Genomic DNA, 27,260 nt, shown 5'->3' on the forward strand with positions numbered 1-27,260 from the left:
AACTGAGGGACTAAAACATTGGCCCCATTTAGAAATGCCATTTATTAGGTTAAAGAGTAGGGGATCTGTTAAAAGATAAAAATCTGTCCAAATTCTGTAACAGACTAACTGAAATACTTCTTAGTAATATAAGGAGTTGAATTTGAAAGAAACAAAGCAATAGTAAAACTGAGTAATGAATGAGATAAAGGGCATGCAGGAGCTTCAAAAACTCTTGTTAAAAAAATTGCGGGGGTTTGGGCCGCTGCCTTCGGCTCGGGTCATGATCTCAGGGGCCTGGGATCGAGTCCCGCATCGGGCTCTCTGCTCCGCGGGGAGCCTGCTTCCCTCTCACTCTCTCTGCCTGCCTCTCTGCCTACTTGTGATCTCTCTCTGTCAAATACATAGATAAAATCTTTAAAAAAAAAAAAAAAAAAAAAAAAAAAAAAAAAAATTGCGGGGGAGAGGCGCCTGGGTGGCTCTGTGGGTTAAGCTTCTGCTTTCAGCTCAGGTCAGATCCCAGGGTGCTGGGATCAAGCCCCGAATCAGGCTCTCTGCTTAGTGGGGAGCCTGCTTCCCCCTCTCTCTGCCTGCCTCTCTGCCTACTTGTGCTCTCTCTCTGTCAAATAAATAAATAAAATAAAACATTTTATAAATTTAAGTATATTTGACATACAACATTATGTATTAGATAAAACATCAAGATTGAGCAGTTATACACATTATGAAATGCCTACTACAATGAGTATAGTTACTATATTTTACCACACAAAATTATTACAGTATTATTGACTATATTCCCTTTGCATATTTTTCATCTCTGCGATGTAATTTATTTTGTAACTAGAAGTCTGTACCTCTTAGTTTCCCTCACCTATTTCTCCATCCCCTCACAGCCCTCCTCTCTAGCAGCCATCAGCTTTTCTCCGTATTTATGTCTATTTCTGTTCGTTTTGTTTTGTAGGTTCTACATATAAGTGAAATCATGTGGTATTTGTCTTTTTCTGTCTGACTTATTTCACTTAGCGTAATACCCTCTATGGGTCTGTTCATGTTGCCATGAATGACAAGATTTCATTCTTTTTTATGGCTGAGTGATATTTCATTATACATATATGTGTGTGTATATCTATATATATATACATACATATGAATATATATGTATGTACACACACACCGTATCTTCTTTATCCACTCATCTATTGATAGACGTTTGGGTTGCTTCTATGTCTTGGCTATTGTAAATAATGCTACAGTAAACCTAGGTGTACATATATCTTTTTTAATTCATTTCCATTTTCTGCAGGTAAATACCCAGAAGTAGAATTACTGGGTCATATGGTTCTATTTTTAATTTTTTTAAAGATTTATTTATTTATTTTAGAAAGAGAGAGAACATGAATGGGAGGGGCAGAGGGACAGGGAGAGAGAATCTGAAGCAGACTCCCTGCTGAGCACGGAGCCCTACGTGGGACTCAATCTCATGAACTTGAACATGAGCCAAAACTGAGTCGGCTAATCAACTGTGCCACTGAGGGGCCCTTATTTTTAATTTTTTGAGGAACCTGCATACCATTTTCCTCAGTGGCTGCACCAGCTTGCATTCCCACCAACAGGCCACAAGGATTTCCTTTTCTCCACATCCTCACCAACATTTGTTATTTCTTGTCTTTTTGATATTAGCCATTCTGACCGGTATGAGGTGGTACTGTGGTTTTGATTTGCATTTCTCTGATGATGAGTGATGTTGAACATCTTTTCGTGTGTACTCTTGTTAAAAATTTTAACAAGAGATTTTCTTTTGTGAAACTTGTAGATAAAATTTCTAGAAGAAAATCTTTGTGTCGTTGAGTTACTCTGTAAAAAATACAAACTGTAAAAGAAGAAAGTGATAGGTTGGATTTCATCAAAGGAAAAACTTTTTTATTATTTTTTTATTTTTATTTTTAAAAGATTTTATTTATTTATTTGTCAGTGAGAGAGAGGGGGAGAACACAAGTAGGCAGAGCGGCAGGCAGAGGCCGAGAGAGAAGCAGGCTCCCTGCTGAGCAAAGAGCCCCATGTGGGACTCAATCCCAGGAACCTGGGATCATGACCTGAGCCGAAGGCAGCGGCTTGACCAGCTGAGCCACCCAGGCGTCCCCAACGGAAAACTTTTATTCTTTAAATAACTCTGTTAAGAAAACGTTAAAAACAAACCAAAAATATTGGTCAAGCGTATCTAGTAAAGAACTTGTTTGAAGAATATATAAAGAATTCTACAACTGGGCACCTGGGTGGCTCAGTGGGTTAGGGCCTCTGCCTTCGGCTCAGGTCATGGTCCCATGGTCCTGGGATTGAGCCCACATCAGGCTCTCTGCTCGGCAGGGAGCCTGCTACCTCCTCTCTCTGCCTGCCTCTCTGCCTACTTGTAATCTCTGTCTAATAGATAAATAAATCTTAAAAAAACAACAACAAGAATTCTAACAACTAAGTAAGAGGACAAACAGCTTGATTTTTAAAAAAGAGATATTATTTATTTATTTGACAGAGAAAGACAGAGTGAGAGAGGGAACACAAGCAGGAGGAGTGTGAGAGGGAGAAGCAGGCTTCCCGCTAAGCAGGGAGCCCGATGTGGGGCACGATCCCAGGACTCTGGGATCATGACCTGAGCCGAAGGCAGGAGCTTAACGACTGAGCCACCCAGGCGCCCCACAAACAGCTTGATTTTAAAAATGCAAAAGATTTAGATACCAAAGAAGCATCAGAAATAGCCAATAAGCACATGAAAACATACTCTAAATTGTTAGTCCTTAGGGAAATGCAAATAAAACCACAGTGAGAGACCAGACCTTTTAGAATGGGTAAAATTTAGTAGTGCGTTATTTAACCTCCATGTATTTGTGCTCTTTCCAGAGTTTTTCTTGTGGTCTATTTTTAGTTTTATAGCTCTCCAGTCAGAAAAGGTGCATGGTATGATCTTTTTGAATTTGTTGAGGGACTTTTTTTTTTTTTTTTTAAGATTTTATTTATTTATTTTTTTGACAGAGAGCTAGCACAGGTAGGCAGAGCAGCAGGCAGAGGGAGAGGGAGAAGCAAGCTCTCTGCTGAGCAGGGAGCTAGATGCGGGTCTCTGTCCCAGGACTCTGGGATCATGACCTGAAGGCAGCCACTTAGCCCACTGTGCCACCCAGGCACCCCTGAGAGACTTGTTTTGTGGCCTAATATGTGATCTGTTTTGGAGAATGTTCCACGTGCACTTGAAAAGAATATGTGTTCTACTGTTTTAGGATGGACTGTTCTGAATATATCTGTTAAATCCATCTGGTCCAGTGTGTCACTCAAAGCCACTGTTCCTTATTGATTTTCTTTTTGGATGATCTGTCCACTGATGTAAGTGGGGTGTTAAAGTCCCCTACTATTATACTGTTACTGATTACTTCCTTTATGTTTGTTATTAACTACTTTAAGTATTTGGGTGCTCCCATGTTGGGTGCATAAATATTTACAGTTGTTATATCTGGTTGGATTGTTTTAGAATGATAACATTTAAAAGATCGATAATACCCCGTGTTGGCAGATGTGAGCAACTGGAGCTCGCATACACTGTTCACTGGAAAACAGTGTCGCAGTTTCTTATAAGTTAAATATGCGCTTATGATATGATCCAGCAAGCTCTCTCTTAGCTTTTATCCAACAGAAATAAAAACATGTGTCCACGTAAGACTTACGCTTGAATATTCATAGCAGCTTTATCATAGTAGCCCCAAACTGGATAGAACCAAATGTCCATCAACTGGTGAATAGGTAAAGAAATTATATTATAATGGACTACTACACAGCAGTAAAGAGGAATGAACTACCGTTACGTGTAATGACATGTATGGGTCTAAAAACATTGTGCTAAGTGGAGAAACGTGACACACAAGACTACGTTTTGTATATGATACTGTTTGGCATCTGCAAAACCAAAGTGCTAGGAAGCACTTCAGTGGTTGCACAAGGGGATCATGAGGATCCCCTTGGGAAGGCGAAAGTTCTGTATCATGATTGTGTTTTATATCATAACCGTTTACAATGGTCAAAGCTCTAATTGTTTACTTTAAATTGGTGACTACTGTAGCTAAGCTATACCTCAAAAAAGCTGATTTGGAGAAGATTTTTTCTTTTCTTTTTTTTTGCCAGTGACTTATGTGCTATTAGAAACTAGATTCAGATTCAGAAACTAAATTCAGATCTGAATTTGTTACAGGCGCTAAAATAATTTTGAAATAATTAGATCCCTGAATTGAGTTGTTGCAGTGAACTTACTAGTTACCAAGTTGGGTCAAGTTTAGGCTAAGACTTTTATCATTAATGAGAACAGGTGGAAATAAGATACACATTTATTTGAAGATGCTTGATCAGAGAATCAGAGTTCTGAATAATCAAGGAAAAAAAAACCTGCGGGCTGATTTTGAGCTCCCCCTCTGGCCCGAGTCTTATAACCAATTTACTCATTATAATACTGTGACCACCACCAGTTTCGAGAAATACTTCCTTTTGCCTCAAGTAAACAACTTACACGTTTTTTCCCCTTTTCTCTGTTCCTTTCCACTCTTTGCTAGCTTCTTTTTTGGGGTAGAGGGTACATTTAAGGTTGATCCCTTCAGGGTTCTATAATTGGCTTTTTTCTTGGTCTGCTTGTTTTGCATGGCAGTCCTTTTTCATTTCCTGTCTTTTAACTGCCCTCAGGATACTGGTATCTCCATAGCTTCAGATGCTCATTTCCATTTGTCTTGTCAATATATTTACCTGGGTATCTTAAAGACATTTCAAACTTAGTTCTGTTCTCAGATCTTTTTCCTACACATTGGCTCTGCCTCGGTAATTCGCCACGACCATTCAACCAGGCTCCCAAGCGTACAAAATCCCAATTTGTCCTTGGCTTCTTGCTCTCTTTTATCTTTTTGACCTCACAGGTCACTAATCCTGTTGCTTCTAACTGGGAAACGATGCATATTCTAGCCTCCCCTGCCCTCCCCCTCAACATTGTGGCCACTGCCTCCCTGCTCCTTTGGGCCAGCATCCTCTTGTCTCGACTCAGCCATTGATCTTTTGTCCTCTTCAGAGTCTCTTTTAAAATTTGTGGTCCTCTTTCTCCTTTTAAAATGTGTCATCCTCTTTCTTTCTTAGTTAAAAAAACATCTCTTGGGTTTTTTGGTTGTGATTGCTTCAACTCTAAAATCAAGTCATATTCCTTTTAAATTTCCAGGTAAGTATTTGTTGACCTCTCATTCTTCCTACCCCAAGTATCTTTTTTTCTTTTCTTGGGGTTCTTGATACGTCAGTGTTCCTGGTTCAGAGGGTAGGCTCTGGAATCACATTGCCTGGCTCCTTCATTTCCTTCATTTGTCAGCTGGGTGATAGTGGGTAAGTTATTTTAGCCCTCCGTGTTTCATGTGTCCCAATCCACAAAACATGGATAACAATATGGGTTCTTATGTGATTGCTGCGAGTTAAGTGAGATAATACAGGAAGCACTTCAAATGGTGCGGGCACCTAGTGAGCTCTCAGTAAAAGGGAGATTTGCGTTGTCATTCTCGAGAAAAAACCAGAACACTTGGTTTTTTGGATTGTTGCTGTGGTTGTTTCCAAATAGGATTTCTCTGGAAAACCAGTTAGTCCTTCAGGTACACTCAGTGCCATCTTCCTGACTTCCTACAGGTTGACCTGCAGCTTTGCTGGACACAAACTACCATCATCAGCTGGCAACCGGCAGCCCGGTTTGCACTTCCAAGCCGTATCTGCTGAGACGCTCCTGCCTGCTCACCTGGGGCCACTTCCAGCCTAACCCAGTCCTTTCCCTAACACGCCACGCCTTGCTTTCAAGAGCCGCTGAGTTCCTCCCTCTTCTTCCTACACCTCCATTTTATATTCGAGACAACAGAAGAGAAGCAGCTTGTCCAAAATGACTCAGTAGTAAGATTCATGCTCCTGAACCCTCCACCCTACCGTGCTGAGAGTCAGTCACCCTGGTTTGGCCCCTGGTGGTCTTTCTAAATGCTTAGCTTTCATAATGCTGGCCTTTTTCTTCACTCCCCCCCCCCCACCTTTTTTTTTTAAAGATTTTTTAAAACTTATTTGACAGACAGATCATAAGTAGGCAGAGCAGAGAGAGAAAGAGAGAGAGAGAGGAGGAAGCAGGCTCCCTGCTGAGCAGAGATCCCGATGCAGACCTCAATCCCAGGACCCTGGGATCATGACCTGAGCCGAAGGCAGAGGCTTTAACCCACTGAGCCACCCAGGCGCCCCATCATCACTCCCTTTCTTGACTCAACTTTGGTTTGTGCTATTTTTCTCCTGCGTGGGGTACTAGTCCTTTTCTTTCTGCCTTGCAAATGCTTGCTCAGTCTTAAGGAATAGCTCTGTTGTCTCTCCTGTCAGAACTTCCTCACTCTGAGGCAAAGCTACCTTTCTCCTTCCTTTGCCCTCCACACGTTGCTTATTCCTGTTCTGGTGCTACTTGCCACACTCCCACTTTGGACTGAGTTCATCAGAGTTAAGAAAAGACCCTGTCTCATTTATCCTTGCTACCTTAGCTTTTGTTTTATTTAGCACATCGTCTGGCAGACAGCAAATGCTCAAGAAATCTGACATAAATGAGGAATGAACCTTACAGAAGAACCCGAGGATGCTGGTGGGCTACAGCCGGTGAATTACAGTGAATTTGCTAAAACACTGTTTCAGCAAATGGTGTTAGGCCAAGAGAAAATACAGATATCCAAGGGTTGGGGGGTGGGGACATAGCAACAAAAAGAATTTTATTTAAAATGTGAGTATATGGGATGGGCGGCAGTGGGGAAATAGACCATAAGTTGAGTGGGGGTTGTAGTGCTTTTCAAACTTCAGTTTAAGTGCCTCTGGTGGTAGAGGATGTGGGCATGTAATCCCTAGGGGGCTGGGAGCAGAGCCCTGAGCAACCTTTCTGCCTCAGGTATCAAGAATCTGCATAGTGCATCATGGCTCAGTGGATTAAAGCCTCTGCCTTTAGCTCAGGTCATGATCCCAGGGTCCTGGGATCAAGCCCCGCATCGGGCTCTCTGCTTAGCAGGGAGCCTGCTTCCCCCTCTCTCTCTGCCTGTCTCTCTGCCTACTTGTGATCTCTGTCTGTCAAATAAATAAAATCTTTAAAAAAAAAAAAAAGAATCTGCATATTTCGGACATACCCGTATTTTGCCTTTAGAAATTCATAGAAATTTTGCATTCTGTTGTATTGCCTGTGAGAGCTTTAAGGTGAGAATACCTTGTTCTCCCTACCTGCGTCATCCTCTAGTAAATGGTTGCTGCATGAACTTGTGCCATTTATCCTCAGGCTTCCAGCACATCGACCTGCCCCAAGGCCCAAATCTGGGAGGCATGGAACAGGGTTCCAGTCTAATATGGCAGTGTTCTAGCTTGCTGTGATGTGGGGGGGGGGGGGGTTGTCTACGCAGGAGTATTATGTCATGGAACCGAGGAGGGTGAGCTCATCTTTGTTCTAACGAGGCTATTCCTGGAAGGCTGCAGTCAGTTGGAGGCACCTCATTACCAGATCGCTGGGGACCAGCTGGAGAGAGTTCACAGAAGACCCACAGGAATGATTAAGAGACTGGAGGGGCTGACTGATGAGGAAAGAATATAAATGAAAACCGTATAACTTGGCTGAACCGAGATAGCAGGAATACACAACTGCAGAAATATCTCTAGAGAATAAACTTGATGGGGGAGGGCAGTCTCTTAGGGTGGGATTTGGGGGAGAATAAACCAAGGCTGAAATTAAGCAAAGGAAAACGTAAACTAATAATCTAAAGTGTCTGATGGTACACTTTATTTCTGGAACCTCCTTCGATCCCTCTAAACCGTGGGCCTTTTGTTAATGGAATGATTTGGTTCTTTTAATTTGATTTTCCTGGACTTGGAGCTGGTGCTTCTATATAGAGAGTCCTAAAGACTCCATCTTTCTTTTAATAGCGCCCCTGTTTCCCAGTCTTGGTGGGAATGTAGGAGACTAACTTTATTTTATTTTATTTTATTTATTTGACAGAGAGAAATCACAACTAGGCAGAGAGGCAGGCAGAGAGAGAGGAGGAAGCAGGCTCCCCGCGGAGCAGAGAGCCCGATGTGGGGCTTGATCCCAGCACCCTGGGATCATGACCTGAGCCGAAGGCAGAGGCTTTAACCCACTGAGCCACCCAGGCACCCCAAGACTCCATCTTTCATAAACTATTTTTTTTTTAATTTTTTAATTTATTTGACAGATCACAAGTAGGCGGAGAGGCAGGCAGAGAGAGAGGAGGAAGCGGGCTCCCCACTGAGCAGAGAGCCCGATGCGGGGCTCAATCCCAGGACCCTGAGACCATGACCTGAGCCGAAGGCAGAGGCTTTAACCCACTGAGCCACCCAGGCGCCCCCCCCCGCCCAAGACTCCATCTTTCAAAGGCAACATCTTCTCTCGTCTTGGCCTTCTTTGTGGGACTCTTCGGGCTGTAGCTGGGTGACTGTGTGCTGCCACTGCCACTTTCTTTCTTCACCAGATTTCCACAGTGGACCTTCACATCCTTTTTTTTCCCATGGCTTTTTATAATAGCATTTTAAAAGTAGACAGTGAGTCAGTAATAGGTATCGTAATAATTTTAGAAACCTGGATATGGGATTGGTCCCCGAGGTACTGGTTTTAGGAAATTACAGCCTTGATGAAATGCAAGCATAATTGTAGGAAACATGTACTTTGGGAAATGACTGTAAAAAATTCCTACTTTGGGGTATGGGAGGCATAAAACTTTTAAACAACAGTTGAAATTAGCCAGGAGAAATATTTGCATAATGTTGCCAGTTTTATAGCTCGTTTCCTAAGAGGGGATAGGAGAACTGGAAGAAAATGATTTTATGCTTTTTTTTTTTTGATTTATAAAAATGAGTTCATTTATACAAAGCAATTACGTAGCTCTAAGACTGAGACCTCTATGCTAGAGAGGGGTAACCTTTGTCAAGGGTCATATAGGAAAGCTTTGTAGACTGTAAGTCGTTGCAGCTACTCGGCTTTGCTCTTGTGGTGCAAAAGCAGTCATAGACCGTATGTAAACGAATGAACTTGGCTGTGTTCCTCCCTTTAAAAAAAAAAAAAAAAAAAAGCAGGCGACTGTCTGGACTTGGCCTGCAGGCTATGGTTTGCCAACTCCTGCTCGGGACCTTTGCTCCCGAAAGCATGATCTGCAGACCAGCAGCATCAACACTTCCTGCGAGCCTGTTAGAGATACAGAATATCGGGTCGCTTCTCAGAGGGGCTGCCCTGGAGCCTAGACCAAGCTTCTCAGACTTTAATATTTATAGGAATCTCTTGGGAGCACTTGTCAAAGTATAGACTGAGATAAACTGAACAACATACTAACTGCTGGGAGACAAAGATGAGTAAGACCCAGTCAGTGTCCTCAGAGATCCCAGAATTCATTAGGAGAGACTACTATATAGATAAGTAATTACAATACAGACTCATAAATGCTAAATAGAGGTATTTTCAGAACAGGGGTATCACAGAGGAGCAAGTGATTGGTTCTGCATGGCCTGGGGGCAATCGTCAGAGGGGCCTGAGAATTGGACTAGGAAGAGGAATGGTGCTTGAGTTGGATTTTCAGGCTTTCTAGAGACACTGAATGAATTATTGTCAGGGGCAGGCATGGTAGTTCATGGTGGGATACGGTAAAAATGATATAGAACTAGGAGTTATGGGCACCTGGGTGGCTCAGTTGGTTATAAGCGTCTTCCGTTGGCTCAGGCCATGATTCCAGGGTCCTGAGATTGAGCCCCATATTGGACTCTCTGCTCAGCAGGGAGTCTGCTTCTCCTTCTCCCTCTGCCCCTGTGCGCGCGCGCTCTCTCTCTCTCTCTAAAAATCAATAAAATCTTTTTAATAAATCACTATTAAAAAAAAGAACTAGGAATTACTTAATTTAATAACCAAATGGCTGATTACAGGCTGGAGACCCACTAAGATCATAATGATTAGAAGTAAAATTTCAGTACATTCTTTTATTTTTAGCTAGTTTTTTATACTCTTTCCTTGTTAGAAACAAGGATAACTTGCCTGTTCTCTCCTCAAAAGTTATTTGTTCTCCAGAAATAGAAACTTTGACTATGTTCTTACATCAGTAAGAAGTTAGAAGACACGGAAAGGTGCAAGTAGGGAACAAAAACCATGTATAATTGCAAACACTAGGAGATGATGACTATTAATATTTTTATGTTCCATCTAGTTGTGTGTATGTAGTATAACATTTTAAAAATTGGGCTCATGCTATGTAAATAATTTTGTGCTTGCCTTTGATTTAGCATTTTATTTGTGAGAAATTTCTTTCATTATTCCTTAAAAGGTGTCATTTTTTAAGGCTGAGATAGCATTCTAATGGAGCTCCTATAGTTTATATATAACTCTTATCTTGTTTGTGGATCCTTTAAGCTGGTCCTAGTTGCTAGTCGACCCAGCTTTTGGCTCATGTACTTGGCAATTCTATCACCATATTTTAAAATAAATACATATACTTGTTTATTTTTAATTATAAAAGTTTGCCAACTTGTTTGATCTGCTGGCCTTCCCTGATTCTGTTCTGCTGTTCTTACTAGCATTGTGGCTTTTCTTTCTTGGTTTCCCAGGGTAGGGAGGCCGTAGGGTAGTCATTAAAAAGCCTGGATTTTGGGGGCGCCTGGGTGGCTCAGTGGGTTAAAGCCTCTGCCTTCAGCTCAGGTCGTGATCCCAGGGTGCTGAGATCAAGCCCCACATCGGGCTCTCTGCTCGCCAGGGGAGCCTGCTTCCCCCTCTCTCTCTGCCTGCCTCTCTGCCTGCTTGTGATCTCTATCTATCAAATAAATATCTTTATTTTTATTTATTTATCAAATAAATATCTTTTATTTTTGATATTTGATAAATATCAAATTAAAAAATCTTAAAAAAAAAAAAGCATGGATTCTGGGTCCAGATTGTCTGGGTTTGACTCACCTCTGCTACTTACCATGCATTCTCTTGAGAAAGTACCTCTATATCCTCATCTGCAAAATAGGAATAATTTTATTTGTGTCCTGGAGTTGTGAGTTAGTATATATGAAGCACTGACCATAGTTCCCATCACGTAGAAAGAAATTCTGGTTTTTGTGGGTTTTTTTGGTTTTGTTTGTTTGTTTTTAGCGATGAGTGGTCTCTCCGCATTTGTTTTTTGGTGGCTGTTTGTGTATGCTTTGCCATACCCCCTTCTGCTACGTTTAGTTTATGAATGTCTTTGAGTTACACACTGACCTTACTAGACTCTACTTAGTGACTTTATCTTGAGAATTCAGACTCCCCCCCCCGCCCCCACTCAGTAAATGTGACTATTTAAAAAATAAAATCAACGTTGTTTCACCATGTCTTGGAAATGCAGACATGGGTGCAAAGGGGGCAGCCTACTTGGGCAGATGGGTTAGGTTTTAAAGCTTTTCGGTGGTTTTCTCTTTCCACTGGAGCATTACCTTCATTGCTTCTATGGCATAATAAGGCCCTCTGTAATGTGGCCTCACCTATCCTGTGGTCTCGTTTCTCTTCACCCTATTCCCAGACCCTGTGCTCCAGCCCCACTAAACTGGAACTGGGCATGTGGTAGTAATGAGGCTCACCTTTTATTTATTCTTTTTTAAAGATTTTATTTATGTCTTTGAGTGGGAGAGAGCATGTGCGTGTGTGGGCACTCAAGGAAGGGGAGGGGCAGAAAGAGGGAGAAGCAGACTCCCCAGGGAGCAGGGACCTGGACATAGGGCATGGGGCTTGACACGGGGCTCAACACGGGGCTGGATCCCAGGACCCTGGGAACATGACCTGAGCCAAAGGCAGACAGACGCTTAACCAACTGAGCTACCCAGGCATCCCAAGGCTCACTCTTTAAATCTGTGCCCTCGTTGCTTCTCTTAAAGGATTAGAATCAGCCGAAGTGCTGGAGCTTCCTTTCGGGGAGTGACACAGTTAAGGCAGTGAGGTTGCCACTTGCCTTTTTTGGTGGCATTTTAATTGGGAAAACTTGGTCCAGGTTTACCAGGCCACGCTTATTTTTCGGGCCCCAGAGTTCCCTCTGCCTATCCTATCTATCTCCTCTTTGTTATTTTCTGGGCATTCTCTTTCAGAAATAAACAGCTCTTCCTCTGACCCTTTTTTTCTCTGTTGATAGGATCCCAGGACGAGAGAACAGATGCGTCCTTTGGTGGTCGACCGTACCCTGCCCTAGAGAGAAGTCCAGGATAATAGCTTTTGGGGTTAAATATTTCTCCACCCTGGAATTCATCCAGTTCGTTCCAGAAATATTGACCCTCAGCTTCTGTGACACATCCTCAACGAATATCTGATGGACAGACACTTTCCGTTGACCTTGCAGCAATCTTCTTTCCCGTGGAGTTTGGAGGACAAGGTGAATGGTGCCAAAAGTTGCCTGCTTTGGTGCATAGGAGTGTTCCACTTGGTTCTCAGAACATGGGCCCTCGTTTAAAGGTAAGACCATAGACTAGTTCAGATTCACTTGTTACTAGGATACGGAACATGGACTCAGTGACCAGTTCCTAAGCCTTTCCAACAAGGGATAGCTGTTGAAGTTGCAGTTAAAATGGATCCCCCCTTCTTTCCACCTCCAGGGCCCCTCTGAGGATGATGAAATCAATTCTCTGTTTCTGGGAAATGACTTTTTCACAACTGATCTTAATGTCTGGGTTATAATTTATTTAATTTACAAGTTAATTTAAATTATGAATTAATTACGAATCTTTAGACTCCTTAAAAAAGTGGAGACTTTTAGAATATGTATGTTGGTCAACTTTCTAACATTCCCTTGAGACAGGCACTTTTTTTTTTTTAAGTTTTTTTTTTAAATTTTTTATTTATTTATTTGACAGACAGAGATCACAGGTAGGCAGAGAGGCAGCCAGAGAGAGAGGAAGGAAAGCAGGGTCCCTGCTGAGCAGAGAGCCCGATGCGGGGCTCGATCCCAGGACCCTGAGATCATGACCTGAACTGAAGGCAGAGGCTTTAACCCACTGAGCCACCCAGGCGCCCCAAGACAGGCACTTTCAAGTGTTCTCCCTACCCCGCCTTTTGTAGGTAATGTGAGCCAAAACACTGTAGTATTAAGCAACTTGCCCGGGATCTTTTAGTAAGCAAGTGATATTTCTGCATTAGATAATTGGTACTGCATTCCATTTTCCTTTGTCATGCTTTATTTTTATTTCAAAAGATTTCAAAAAGGGCTATAAGCATTTATCTTTCTAATTTTAACCTCCTGGTGGGACTCCTCGCAGTAAGATTAAGTAATGTTTTCCATACTTTTACCTGTTTTTTTCATCTTTCCTCTTCCCAAATACCTCACTATCACTATGACTCCATTCTTTATCATGATTTAGTGTTGTAGAATGTTGGGTTTCAGAGTTAGGCACAGGCTTGAGTCTCAGCTCTGTCACTTAGCCCGCCAGGAGGTGTTCAGCAAGTTAACTTTCCAAGCCTATCTTTTTTAATGTGTGTTTAATGTGTGTTTTTTAATCTGTAAAATGAGAATAGTGTTTATTTTACCAAGTTGTTAGGGAGACAATTACTTAGGTTAACACATATAAGCACTTAGTACTTCACCTATTGTAAGTGGCTCAATAAGGAGAGGGAGTTGAGTATTACTTTACTACTACTGTCGTTCTGCTAGCTTAGCGAATCACAGCTTGCTCAGCTGTATTAGAGCAAGTCAAGGGGCTCCTGGGTGGCTCAGTGGATTAAGCCTCTGCCTTCAGCTCAGGTCAGGGTCTCAGGGTCCTGGGATCGAGCCACACATGCCTCTCTGCTCAGCAGGGAGCCTGTTTCCCCCTCTCTCTCTGCCTGCCTCTCTGCCTACTTGTGATCCCTCTCTCTGTCAAATAAATCAATAAAATTAAAAAAAAAAAAAAGAGCAAGTCACTAAAGAGATGAACTTGAAAACAAAATACTCAGGGGGTGCCTGGGTGGCTCAGTGGGTTAAGCCTCTGCCTTCAGCTCAGGTCATGATCTCAGGGTCCTGGGATCGAGCCCCGCATCGGGCTCTCTCCCCAGCGGGGAGCCTGCTCTCTCTCTCTCTCTCTGTCTGTCTGCCTCTCTGCCTGCTTGTGATCTCTTTCTGTCAAATAAATAAATAAAATCTTTAAAAAAAAAAGAAAGAAAACAGAATACTCGTATAGCTAAATGGCGTGAATTAATATGGCAGAGGCTTAACATAGTGCTTCTTTGTGCTTGAATGAGTCTCGGAAAGAGTTCTAGAATAATTTTATGAAGAAGAAGTGTGAGCAGCAGAAAGTGGAGAGTGCTATAGAAACTGTTATAGAAAAATAAATGCTCAAGATAAGGAAGAGAGAACCATAAAATCAGATACCATGCCATGCATGAGAACCAGTGACTCTGGTTGTAGGCATTTGGTACCAACTTACAGAACTGCAGTAAACTGGTAACTTGTGGTCTGAAGAGTTCATAACCCCTGGCTCAAGTGAATGTAGTTTAAGTTTCTCTAAGTTTAAACACTTAGAGAAGTGTTTAAAAACTGTATCAGAAAAGAGGTCCCATCTAGAAAATTCCTGATCCTTAGGCATTCTGGATGAAGGAAGGAACAGACATTGGACTCTTGTCTGTTCAGATACTTCGTTCATGTTTATTACAATGACTGTATGCAGGTATGTTGGGTGCTGTGGGGAATTTTAAAGACTAGTCTTTGCCTAATGTTATTTACCACTCTGAAATGGAAAATAAAACAAACATGGGACTATTGAAAGAAAATAAGTTTTATAAGATAAATAATAAAGTTATGTGGGAATTCAGAGGGGATGGAATTTCTAAATTGAGGCCCAGGGAAGATTTCAGGGAGAGGAGACAGGATTTTCCCTAGACTTTCCGGGTAGGAGATTTCCCGTGGATGGAGATGTGAGAGGGGAGTGGACAGAGAAAGTGACTTTTTACAAAGCATGGAGATGGGACGTTTCAGAACTTAGATGTGAAGGTGGAAAGGACTTGAGTTGGGTAGATCGTAGGATGAAAACAAGGTACTATGGGAGACGGAGTCAAGAAGACCACTGTGGGTGGGGATGGGAGCAGGGACAACAGGGAGCCATGTCAGGGTCGGGAAAAGGATGGAAAATGCTAACAGAATGGAAGTGAAATCTGGAATAAAAGTGATCTGAGTGACAAAGATCAGAAGGTTTGTGACAACATTCAAGAGGAACAAGACAGGAGGAAAACGAAGAAGGAAGACAAGTTCAAAGTGTGACCAGTGTAGAGATGGTTAGATACTGTTGGCAAGGTTTTTGAGAGCTACTGTAGAGAGCTGGGATACTTTGTAAAGGTCTGATCAGGGGCTAGTAATTGACAGAGCTAATTCCCTGACCACAAGGACATTTCCAGGAGAAGAGATGAGAGTTGTTTGGGAAAAAGTAGCAATAGGTATGCCTAGTTTTAAATAATAAAGGGAATTGGAGTAGAAATGTAGACTTGACCTACTGGGAAAAGTCTGGGTGTCCTAGATCAGTGGTGACAGTTTGGCTGAGAAGTAAGTGAATGGGGAGAAAGTGGACAAAGACTCAGCAAGGTCAAGCTTGTTACTCCAGCTTCATGAGGACTGAGACTGTGGCTGGTTCCCCCGGCACCTGGCACGTTAGGTAGGTACCCAGTATTTGTCGGACAAATTATTTTAGGATGAATTTGAACTCTCCACCATAAAAATTTTCGGTCATAAAATTAGAATAGTAGAACTCCCATGTAGGCAGAAACTTAAAATGCAGTAAGGGAAGCCATGCCTTTTGTAATTCTGATGCATTTCCCACTGAAGAAGGTGTGGGCCAGTAGAGAGGTTCCCAGAGTCTCCTATTGGCTCCGACACAAAGGGATAGTGGTGCTGCTACCACTACTGATAATAAGTGTCATAATAACTCACACTGACAGTTCATTGAGTGCCAGGCACTATTCTAGGCTGTTGACATGTGTTAACTCATTTCATCCTCACAGACACCCCTGCGAGGTACACGCACATGGGCCCCATTTGACAGACAAGGAAATTGGCTGTCCCCAGAGAGATGAAATAATCTATCCATGGTCACACTGAGCAGCAGAGAATGGGTTTGAACCCAGGGAGTCCCTGCCCTCATGCTCTGTATTGTCCTCTTTTCTATAACTGTTTGATTTTAGAGTCCTGATGGTTGTGGGGCGTTAGATTAAAGGAGACGGCGCCACAGAAACAACTAAACCTCAACTCTTTTTATAGCAAGGAGAATTCTGAAGCTGGACAGGTCACGTACTTGCAGCCTCGGAACTGGTCTGCAGGTCTTTGACTTACAGCTTGTCCACTGCCTCTCCCAGAAAAGGTCGTAGTTTTCGGAGACAGTGCATCGGAATTTTCCCGGCCCTCATGAAATGTGCCGTAAATCTGGCACCGCCTCCTGTTCTTCCAGGGAGTAAGAGACTTGTGACCCCAAGACCTGTAACATCAGCCACATGCACCTTATTTTCTGCCAAGTGTTAGAACTTTGCTAAGGACCGATTGTCATGTCCGGGATGGGATTGGATGACATCCAACTGAGGGAGTACTTCAGGCAGTTAAACTGCCAGCGTGGGCTCTACCAAGTCATCTAGGAAGTCCTCTGCATCCTGGAAAGTGCAGACAGATGCTTTTTTGAGAGATGAGAGCAGCTTTCAGCATAAGGTCCCAGCAGAAGAGATACTTGTTTGGGAAGGAGGCTCAGTATTTGTGATCCCAAATTTGGGGTCTCTATATTGTCTTTTTATAATAGACCTTCTAGGAGCGGCCTATATTGACTGTGCTAATGTTCCCTCTGTGGATTTCTTTTCTAGGAGGACTTTAGACACCAGTCCAAATAGGGATTTCCATGAAATGTGACATGGCCGTTCCTCAAATTAACCAACTGTCTAGATTCCATTGGATATATTGTTGCTATCAGAGGAACTAAAGACCATTTTCTGTCTCCCTCTTAAATTTTTCCAGTACAGTTAGATATAAAAGTATATCCTATTTAAGAAAACAAAACAAAACCCTAAAACTTGTCTTGGTCCTTCCCAGATCTGAGCCTAGAAATTTTCAGCTGTCTTGTTTCTAAGTAATACTCTAGTGCTGATAAAAGGTGCTGGGTTGAGCTAATGTTGATAACCTTTATATACATTGACTTGAAAAACATGAATTCATTGCATTGTAGAATGGAGGGCTTTTATAGCCTACACTTAGGTCAGAACTCAGTGATAAGATACCATTATCAATGTACGTTGCATTTTTCCTTGGTAATACCTTGGTGGTTCAAACAAGTAATGATGATTAAAGTCTTATTCTGGACACAAGGTTTATAACAGTGAAAGTTTCCCCTCAAACTCTGGCCCCTATTTGAGTTGTTCTGACCTTGCCAGGTATCGCTTAGGAAAAATACGATCTCATCCTTTTGTTTCTGTCCTTGGCCTTTCTGCTGCTTCCACAGGACCTGTTATCTGAGTGGTAACAGCAAAAACGCCTTCTCTTACATTCTCACTGCTTATTATTGGGATGACCTGTGGTTCACTTTAATTATATAATGCCAACATGATGATAATAATACTTGCTTTTAGAAAGTCTATATTTGATATAACTATTTCCACTCAGATGAATTACTTCCAGAAGGCAAATAGAAGGGGAAAGTGATTCCATTACCCTCTTTGCTTGTGTTAATTAGCACTACTTTGCATGGGGGAGGGAAACTGTCTTGGGGTCCTGGATCTAAGAAGATAAAAGTCATGTTATTGCATTTTGTAATTAGCACTAAAGCAAGTGGCTGTTTGTGGTATTCCTAGGGTGGTCATAGATTGGAAGTCTTTAGAAGGAGGGATGCAGTCACTGTTTTGCTGAAATTTGTCATAGGGCACCTGTCAGGCTAGAGAGAGAGAGGACTGGGTTAGTAAGGCTTGAGCGAGTCAACTCAAGCCATATGTTCTTTGTCTCTCGCTGAGATGGCTGTAAGGAGGAGCTGGAGAAAAAAACTAAACAGGTTTTCTTTTGCAGCTGCAGCTGTGATCCTCGGCTGTCTGTCGGCATTGAAGGGACCTGATGTTTTACGTTATTGGTATGTTATGAAAAGAGCTCTCTCTTATCTTTTTGTTAGGGTTGCTACATCCGTTTTGCCTCCCTGTCTATCCCTTTTCCTCTTGAAAATAGAAATATTTCTCCTCGTGCCAGAATGTACCTTCATAGAGCTGGCAGTGGAATTCATTCATTTGGGAAATATTTATTGAGTAATTCTGGCCCATGCCAGACACTGTTTCCGGTTGAGTCAAAGTCGAATAAGGCAAAAATCTGCCTTCAAGAAGTTCATAACATGAATGGGGAGATGGTCAAGGGGGAGAAGAGCTATAATAAGTGAATATGCAGCAGTTTGAGGGAGCCCAGAAGAGGGAACCCCTAATGCAGATGAGGATCAGGGAGGGGTTTTGCCAAGTGGACTAGAGAAGGGAAGACTTTGAAATGGAGGGAATAGAATTCACATCCTTTCTAGGACTCTTGTGGGGGCTTAGCCCATGCAAGAAGGTGGGGGGTGGGCATTGTATGTGGTACATGGTATAGAGCTAGGGTTGGCAGACTTCTTCCGTAAAGGGCCAAGGAGTAAGTGTTTCGGCTTCCCAGGCCATACAGTCTCTGTCTCAGCTACTGAATTCTGGCAGTTTAGGGCAAAAGCAGCCCTAGACAAGATGTAAGTCAGTAGATGGACCAGTGTTCTAATAGAACGTTATTTACAAAAATAGGCAGTGGATGGGATTTTGCCCATAATTTCCAACCCCTGGTATAGAAGTTCCTCTCTTTGGGGCGCCAGGGTGGCTCAGTCACTTAAGCATCTGACTCTTGGTTTCGTCTCAGGTCATGATTTCAGGGTCAGAGGATCAAGCCCTGGGTTGGGCTCTGCGCTCAGTACAGGGTCTGCTTGAGATTCTCTCTCCCTTTCCCTCACCCCTCCCCCTGCTTGCACACACTCTCTAAATAGATAGATAGATAGATGATAGATAGATATCTTAGAAGGTCTTCTCTTCACCCTCAGAGGTAGTGACCCAGTACAGTGTTTCTCTGGAAGTCTTGTTCTCTCATCCTGACTTCTTTTAATTTTTGAATGATGACTAACCTTTTCTACAGTGAGGAGCTATAATGTGTAACTGGCAGGTGGTATGTGTGTTCTCTCTTTTACACAGGTGGAATCACAGTGTCTGTGGTTGCATTCTTCTTCACAATTAAGTTCCTCTTTGAGCTTGCCGCACGCGTAGTCAGCTTCCTCCAGAATGAGGACCGTGAGCGCAGAGGGGACCGGACTATTTATGACTACGTGCGGGGAAATTACCTGGATCCCCGGTCTTGCAAAGTGTCCTGGGATTGGAAGGACCCCTATGAGGTGGGCCACAGCATGGCCTTCCGAGTGCATGTAAGGGAATGTTTCTGTCTCCATACCCATTGGGTTTTCTGAATCACTTGCTTTCCAGAGCCCCGTTCAGTCTGTTGGTAGTGCTGGCCTGGAATGTTAACATGTTTCCTTGTTTTTCAGCCATTCCCAGGGACTTAGTAGTTGTTACTGTCTGGAAGGGTCATGAATTTCTCAATCATTTTGGTTTAGTAGGTATTTAACTTTGAAGATGTATAAAGTTTAATGTTACTTTTTCAAAAGAAGAAAAATGTCACCAGAAAGAACAGGTGTTACAGATTGGGGGTTGGCAAACTATGGCCTGAGGGACGAAATCAGGCCCACCTCTTGTGCCTGTAAATATGGTTTTATTAGAACACAGCCACACCCATATCTCTTCCTGTATTGCCTGTGGCTGCTTTTATACTTGAGTAGTTAACCACACCTGATTTGAGTAGCTGTGTGTGACCCACAAAGCCAAAATATCTACCCTCTGGCCCTTTATAGAAAAGTTTGCCTGCCTGCCCCGCTACCCCCAGCCCTGCCTGGTGCTTTAGTCACTCAGCGCCAGTGGTACCCACTGACTTACCTTCACATCTGGGTGGTCCACAGTGATTAATATAATATAATATAATATAATATAATATAATATAGTGGACCGGGTAATAGAGGGGGCAGCATTTGTGGTTCAGAAATGTCAAGTTGAAATGGATTCAACAGTGTATTTTTATCCCTGTCTCCTGAACAAGTTAAGAATTTGTTCCTGATTTAATGTTTCCTCTGAGGTGTGCTGTTTCTCTCTGTGTCTGTGAGCAGGACTGTAGGAACAGTGGGTACTGGGATTTGCCAGCTCCCTCCTCCCTGCCCACACTCTCTCGAATCAGGTGGGGAACAGTTGTCTCCACCTGCTCACTGATGAGGGCCCCTCGTCTCCCCACCACAGTTATTCTACAAGAACGGACAGCCTTTCCCGGCACATCGGCCTGTGGGACTGAGAGTTCACATCTCTCATGTCGAGCTGGCCGTGGAAATTCCAGTGACCCAGGAAGTCCTGCAGGAGCCCAGTTCCAACGTGGTCAAGGTGGCCTTCACTGTGCGCAGGGCAGGGCGTTACGAGATCTCGGTGAAGCTTGGTGGATTAAACGTGGCCTACAGTCCCTACTATAAGATTTTTCAGCCTGGTATGTTCTCTCTTTCCTCCCTTTCTCCATCCCTTCCTTCCTGTATTTTTCTTTCTCGCTTTTTAAAAATACACCTTTATTAAGATTTAATTCACAGGCCACATCACCCTTCCAATTGAAATATACAGTTAAATGGTTTTTAAAGTTCTGAGTTATGGGGTGCCTGGGTGGCTCAGTGGGTCAAAGTCTCTGCGTTCATCTCAGGTCATGATCCCAGGGTCCTGGGATCGAGCCCCTCTTCTGGCTCTCTGCTCAGCAAGGAACCTGCTTCCCTTCCTCTCTCTCTGCCTGCCTCTCTGCCTCCTTGTGATCTCTGTCTGTCAAATAAATAAATAAAATCTTTAAAAATAATAATAAAATTCTGAGTTGTGCCACTGGCACTTTGGTCACTTTTAGAGCATTTTCATCAGCTCCAAAAGAAATCTGGTACCCGTTAACAGTCACTCCCCGTTTCCCCCAAATCTCCCCATCTCTAAGTAACCATTTATCCACTCTGTAGATGTGCCTACTGCAGACATTGTATATAAGTGTAGTCATAAAATATATGACCTTCTGTGACTGCCTCTTTGACTTAGCATAATGCTCTGAAGGTTTATTCAGTGCTATAGCATGAATCAGGATTTCCTTCCTTTTTATTGCTAAAGGACATTCTGTGGTGTGGATAGACCACCTTTTATTTATCCATTCACCAGCTGACCCGGACGTTTGGGTTGTTTTTGCTTTCGGCTGCTGTGACTGCTTCTGCTGTGAGCCTTTGTGCCCAAGTTCTTGTGTGGACATATGGTTTTATTTCTCTAGGAGTGGAATTGCTGGATCATCAGCCTAGTAAATTCTTAAGGGGTAAGGGTGCCAGAATAGACAAAAAGGTAAATTCTTCTGATTTTTGAAATCTTTTCAAGTAAAAAGTTCTTGACCGGAAGCCCTTACTGCCCATATGTGTTTTCCTTCATGGCAGAGTGCCCAAGCTGCCGATACCTAAGAATTGAGACCTCTCTCTTTTTTCCCCCCAACTCATTTCCTTTATGCCAGATCATAGATGCTCACCGACTTCGAAGCCTAACGGTATAATCTCTGACTTCTGACCCCGCAGCAAATGTGTTCGGTGTGTTGACCATCCTGTCCACTCTGTGTGCCCTGCCTTGGCTTCATTTAGGGGGTGTCATTAAGTACTGGCCAGCTTGGTATCCACAGAAATGAGAGGCCTTTGGGAACATTTTGGGGTCAAACGACAAGAAGAGGAACCTTAAGAAGATTTGTCGGTCTTTGCTTGACTGGTCCTTCGTTTTCTTTCTCTTATAACAGTGGAAGGCTGTGGACAAGGTGGCTCCCAAGCCACGCCCCTCTCCATGTGGCTCCTCCTTTCCCTCAGTGTCTCGCAGACTTCTTTCCACGGGAATTAGCCTCACCCCACCTCCTTGCCACCAGTGGAGAACAGTTCATATCCTCACAACATGTCTCAGGCTTTTATTTTTAAATTAAATTTAAACTCTTCACTTTGAGATCATTGTAGATTCTCCAGCGGTTTCAAAAATAACGCAGAGGGAGCTGGTATACCCTTGACTCGGTTTCCCCCAGTGGTTGTGCGATCTTGCAAAACTAAAGTACAGTGTCACAGCCAGGCTATTGACATTGACGCAACCAAGGCAGGAAGCATTTCCAGCACCACAAGGATCCTTACACTGCCTCTTTATAGCCACACATTTTCCCTCCCCCACCTACCTATTTCTTAACCCATGGCAGCCCATGATTCTCTTCTCCCTTTCTATAATTTTGTCATTTTAAGAATGTTACATAAATGGAATTCTATTGGGTGCCTGGGTGGGTCAGTTTTTTAGGTGTCTGCCTTTGGCTCGGTTCATGATCCCAGGGTCCTGGGATCGAGTCCCGGGCTCCCTGCTCAGCACGGAGCCTGCTTCTCCCTCTCCCTCTGCAGCGCCCCCCCCACCCTGCTTGTGTGCTCTCGCTTGCTCTCTCTTAAATAAATAAAATAAAATCTTTGATAAATGGAATTATATTTCACTTGGCCTAATTCCCTGGAGATTTAGCCAAGTTGTTGAGTGTACCGTAATTGGTTCCTCTTTATTTCTGAGTAGTATTCCACAATGTGAATGTACTCTGGTTTGCTTAACCATCACCAGTTGAAGGACATCTGGGTTGTTTTCAGTTTGGGGCTGTTATGAAGAAATCTATGAGAATTCATGCACAGGTTTTTGTGTGAACATACGTTGTCAGTCATTTCTTTGGTGTAAATGCCCAGGAACATAATTGCTGGGTCATGTGGTAGTTAAACACTTAGTATTTTTTTTTAAGGATTTTATATATTTATTTCTCAGAGAGGAAGCACAAGCAGGGACAGCTTCAGGCAGAGGAAGAAGCAGGCTCCCTGCCGAGCAAGGAGCTAGATGTGGGAATGATCCCAGGACCCTGGTTTCAAGACCTGAGCCGGAGGCAGATGCTTAATTGATAGAGTCACCCAGGCGCCCCTGTTCTATCAATCTTTAGCTTTTCTTTTTATCCCTTTCACATAGTCTTTCACAAAGGAAAAGTTAATTCTGATGAAGTCAGTTTATTAATTTTTTCTTTTAAGGATCATGCTTTAGGTATCTGAGAACTCTTTGACTAGTTCTAGATCTCAAAGATTTCCTCCTGTGGTTTTTTTTTTTTCCTTAAAGTTTTACATTTTCTATTTAAGGCTTTGATCCATTTTTAGTTCATTTTTTATAGTGTCAAGGCTTTTCTTCTTTTTTTTTTTCTTATAGATGTCTACTTGTTCCAGCACAATTTGTTGAAAAGATCATCTTTCCCCTATTACATTGTCCTTTTTTTGAGCCTTTGTTAAAGATTGGTTAGGCAGGGGCCCCTGGGTGGTTCAGTCATTAAGCGTCTATCTTCAGCTCAGGTCATGATCCCAGGGTCCTAGGATTGAGCCCCGCATCAGGCTCCCTGCTCAGTGGGAAGCCTGCTTCAGCCTTTCCCACTCCCCGTGCCTGTGTTCCCTCTCTCGCTATCTCTTTCTGTGTGTCAAATAAATAAAATCTTAAAAAAAAAAAAAAAAAAAAAAAGATTGGTTAGGCATATTTGCAGGGGTCTATTTCTGGGTCCTCTGTTCTATTCCATTGATCTTTGGGTCTGTCCCTCCATCAATACTACAGAATCTGGATTACTATGGCTATACAGTAGATCCTGAAATGAGGTAAACTTTTTCAGGATTGTTTTTTGCCACTGCAGAATCTTTCTCTTTCCATACAGAAGAGAACACTATTTTCTATATCTACAAACACTCTCACTGAGATTTCCACAAGAATGGTGTTAAACCTGTATATTATTTGGGGAGGGTTGACATCATTACAATGCTGAATCTTCCAGTTCATGAACATGGTAACGTCTGACTTTATACAGACCTCTTCATTGCTTTCATTCACATTTTGTAGTTTTCAACATAGGAGTCTTGTACATTTGTCCTTAGATTTGCACCCAAGTGTTTCAGGGGTTTTTTGTTTGTTTGTTTTGATGTTTTTTAAGTACTTATTTCCGAGGCCTGCCTCACTTGTAGGTTCCCAGTGGGACTGTGGGCACTTTGAAACTCTCAGTTTTGTTTCCTGTGAGTCCTTTTCTCATTTTGTTTAGTACCGCAGTGGTTGGAAATTTGTGAAAATGAGTCCCCCAGTTCATTTGAATGAATTTCTTTCTCTTTCTTTTTCTTGTCGTCTTAATGGTGGTGTTTATCCCTAGGAATTAGGTGGGGCCCAGCTCTCTGGGACTCACTAATTGAAGAGATCTTCGTGTTCTGAAAAGTCCCCCTCTAAGGATTAGATTCCATTGTCTGTTCCAGGAATGGTGGTTCCTTCCAAGACCAAAATAGTGTGCCATTTTTCTACTCTGGTGTTGACCTGTGGACAGCCACACACCCTTCAAATAGTGCCCCGAGATGAGTACGACAACCCTACCAACAATTCTGCATCCTTGAGAGATGAGCACAACTACAGTGTGTCCATTCATGAGGTAAGCAGCTTCCCTTCCTCTCCTTTGCTCCTTCCCTGTCATTCTCACTCCTTCTCATTCACTTGCTCTCGTCTCCGCCCTGATTTCTGTGCTGTCCTTCCTCCATCTGACAGTGCCCATCTCATGATAATTAAGAGACTTAGATCAGCTCGCAGATAGGAAAGTTCTTTGTCAAGAGTAAATTGCCATGCAGTAGGGAAAATTCTCAATGTTCAGTGATGCTCTGTTTTCCTCCTATAGCTCGGTCCTCAAGAAGAAGAGAGCACTGGTGTCTCATTTGAGAAGTCAGTGACCTCCAACAGGCAGACCTGCCAGGTGTCCTTACGACTTACCCTGCATTCTCGCGGCTGCTTCCATGCCTGCATTTCATACCAAAATCAGCCAATCAATAATGGTGAATTTGACATTATTGTCCTAAGTGGTGAGTTGAAAGAAAAGCTGTGATTTAGCCCCGTTCCCAGACCACTTGTTCTTTGTGTGTCTGCATTCTTCTGCCCGGCCTCACACACATTTGCTATTTGAGGCGAACTTGGCTCAAGAGTCCTATGGACTAAAGGTCTAGTGATAGGTCATTTCTTTTCTCCCCCGTGTCCTACTTTAAAACCTTATTCCTTGTTATACTTCAGAGAATGAGAAGAATATTGTTGAACGCAATGTGTCCACCTCAGGAGTGAGCATTTACTTTGAGGCTTATCTTTATAATGCTACCAACTGTACCGGCACACCATGGCACCTTCCGCCCATGCACACGAGCTCTTCCCAGCGCCGGCCTTCCACAGCCGTGGAGGAGGAGGATGAGGACTCACCCTCTGAGTGCCAGACCCCCGAGAAGGTGAAGAAACCGAAGAAGGTGTACTGCTATGTGTCACCAAAGGTTGGACCTCCCATTCTTTTTTTTTTTTTTTAAGAGTTTATTTATTTGAGAGAGAGCATGAGAGAGAAGGCACGAGAGGGGGGCAGAAGGAGAAGGAGAGGCAGGCTCCCCACTGAACAGGGAGCCTGACGCAGGGCTGGATCCCAGGACCCCGGGATCATGACCTCAGCCGAAGGCAGATGCCTAACGGACTGAGCCACCCAGGCAGCCCTGGACCTCCCATTCTTGTCTCAAAACCCTCCTCCCTGAACCTGCATGTAACCGGCCATTGGTTAAAAAAAAAAAAAAAACCACCACCAAGTATTAGTGTGAGAATCAGGGTGAGATCCTTGACTTGTAGGGTTTCTGGAACACTAAGAGAGACTACTTAAGGTTGAGCAGAAGATTGTGTCCCCCTCTTTTTTAAAAGATTTTATTTATTTTAGAGAGGGAGCGAAAGAGAGCTCAAGTGAGGGGAGAGGCAGAAGGAGAAGCAGACTCCCCACTGAGCAGAGAGCCCAATGTGGGCTCAATCCCAGGACCCTGGGATCATGACCTGAGCCGACTGAGCCCCCCTCCAGGCGCCCCTGTGCCCCCTCTTTTTGTTGCACCTGTTTGGCTTTGACTAGGTGGAAACTCTGTCCAGAGATTCTGTGTACCTTGGTGCTTTAGTATATGTGCTGCCGAAGCGAGCACTACCTTGGTGCTTTAGAGCAGCAGGTGCATTCTGCCCTTTACTTGCTCCTGGGAAGATTTTTCAAGGCATGGCTCTCAGAATTTTAAATAAAGCAGCTTTTGACCATTAAAAATTTTTCACTGGTATAAAAATTACTGTTGGCCCCTTACGCTGTTTTGAAACAGCTTGATCTTTCATTCTGTGCTTTGTGAAACCACAGTAAATGCATGTCACTATCAGGCAACAAGATCAGAATAGAGAAATTTTGGCAGAGGCAAGGAGGTGAGCTTCCCAAGGCCCCTGAGCTAAGAGGCACTTTGTGTTAGGAATTTTCTTTTTAACATTAGTATTTTGCTTAGTCATTCAGATCTCAGAAAAAAGAGCTCTTGAAACATCCTGTGACAGCTCTTTCATCTCATAACCAAAACAAGAGTTCTGATTTTGTTCTACTTCAAACTTTTCTATGCGTCCTTTATCATTTAAAAATCTAGCCCTGCTTTGGACTAGGCGAATGGGAATGAGGGCCAGGGTGAGGTACAGAGGAAGCGAGATTGACCATTGACCATGAAGTGACAGCTGTTAAGGCTGATGATGGGTTCGTTGTACCATTTTCTCTCCTTTAGTATGTGTTTGAAATTTTCTTCATGAAGAGCTTTTTTTTTTTTAAATCAAGGAAAAGTCTGATCTGTACATTTAGAGAACAGTTTTTTTAAAAGTTAAACCTCTCTTTTTCTTTTTTTATAACAGTATAAAGAGACCCTTCTTTATTCTTACATATTTTTATGAACTTTGTTGTTTTAAAATCACACCACCACCTTCACACGCGCCCCTGTTCCCCACCTGCCTCCCCCCGGCAGATCCGTGGTTCCATTCTAGTAGGGTTAAGCAGTGGGTGTAGGCCACTGGTATTCCCCCTCCATTGAGGAGATCTGGGCAGCACCCAGCTGAACACAGGGAGATTTTGATCATTTCTAGGTGAAATGTTTACTCATAAAGTGAAACCCTGATCTCAGACATTTGGAAATGGTAGTAAGACTTGAGTATTGAGATTACAAAGTGTACCTGTATGATAAATTTGCCTTGTCAGAGTAATTTTTTGATTTGCCTATTTTAAGATAGAATTGATGGTACTGATTTGGTGTTAGTACTA

The 27,260-nt window shown here is 43.0% G+C and overlaps 1 protein-coding gene across 3 annotated transcripts in view; it reads left to right on the forward strand.

The window, feature by feature from the left end:
• Positions 1 to 27,260, forward strand: part of AREL1 (apoptosis resistant E3 ubiquitin protein ligase 1) — a 47,894-nt gene that overhangs the window by 6,708 nt on the left and 13,926 nt on the right. Inside the window, exons 2-8 of one of the 3 annotated variants that reach the window (XM_046008791.1) lie at positions 12,165 to 12,481; positions 18,021 to 18,081; positions 19,196 to 19,422; positions 20,342 to 20,579; positions 24,412 to 24,581; positions 24,822 to 25,002; positions 25,208 to 25,455. In XM_046008791.1, coding sequence (XP_045864747.1) covers positions 18,066 to 18,081; positions 19,196 to 19,422; positions 20,342 to 20,579; positions 24,412 to 24,581; positions 24,822 to 25,002; positions 25,208 to 25,455 — 1,080 coding nt within the window. In that variant the 5' untranslated portion in view covers positions 12,165 to 12,481; positions 18,021 to 18,065. The remainder of the gene's footprint in view (positions 1 to 12,164; positions 12,482 to 18,020; positions 18,082 to 19,195; positions 19,423 to 20,341; positions 20,580 to 24,411; positions 24,582 to 24,821; positions 25,003 to 25,207; positions 25,456 to 27,260) is intronic. The other 2 variants (XM_046008792.1, XM_046008793.1) reach the window with 2 other exon arrangements.

Source organism: Meles meles, chromosome 6 (assembly GCF_922984935.1).
Source record: "Meles meles chromosome 6, mMelMel3.1 paternal haplotype, whole genome shotgun sequence".
NCBI classification, from domain to species: domain Eukaryota; kingdom Metazoa; phylum Chordata; class Mammalia; order Carnivora; family Mustelidae; genus Meles; species Meles meles.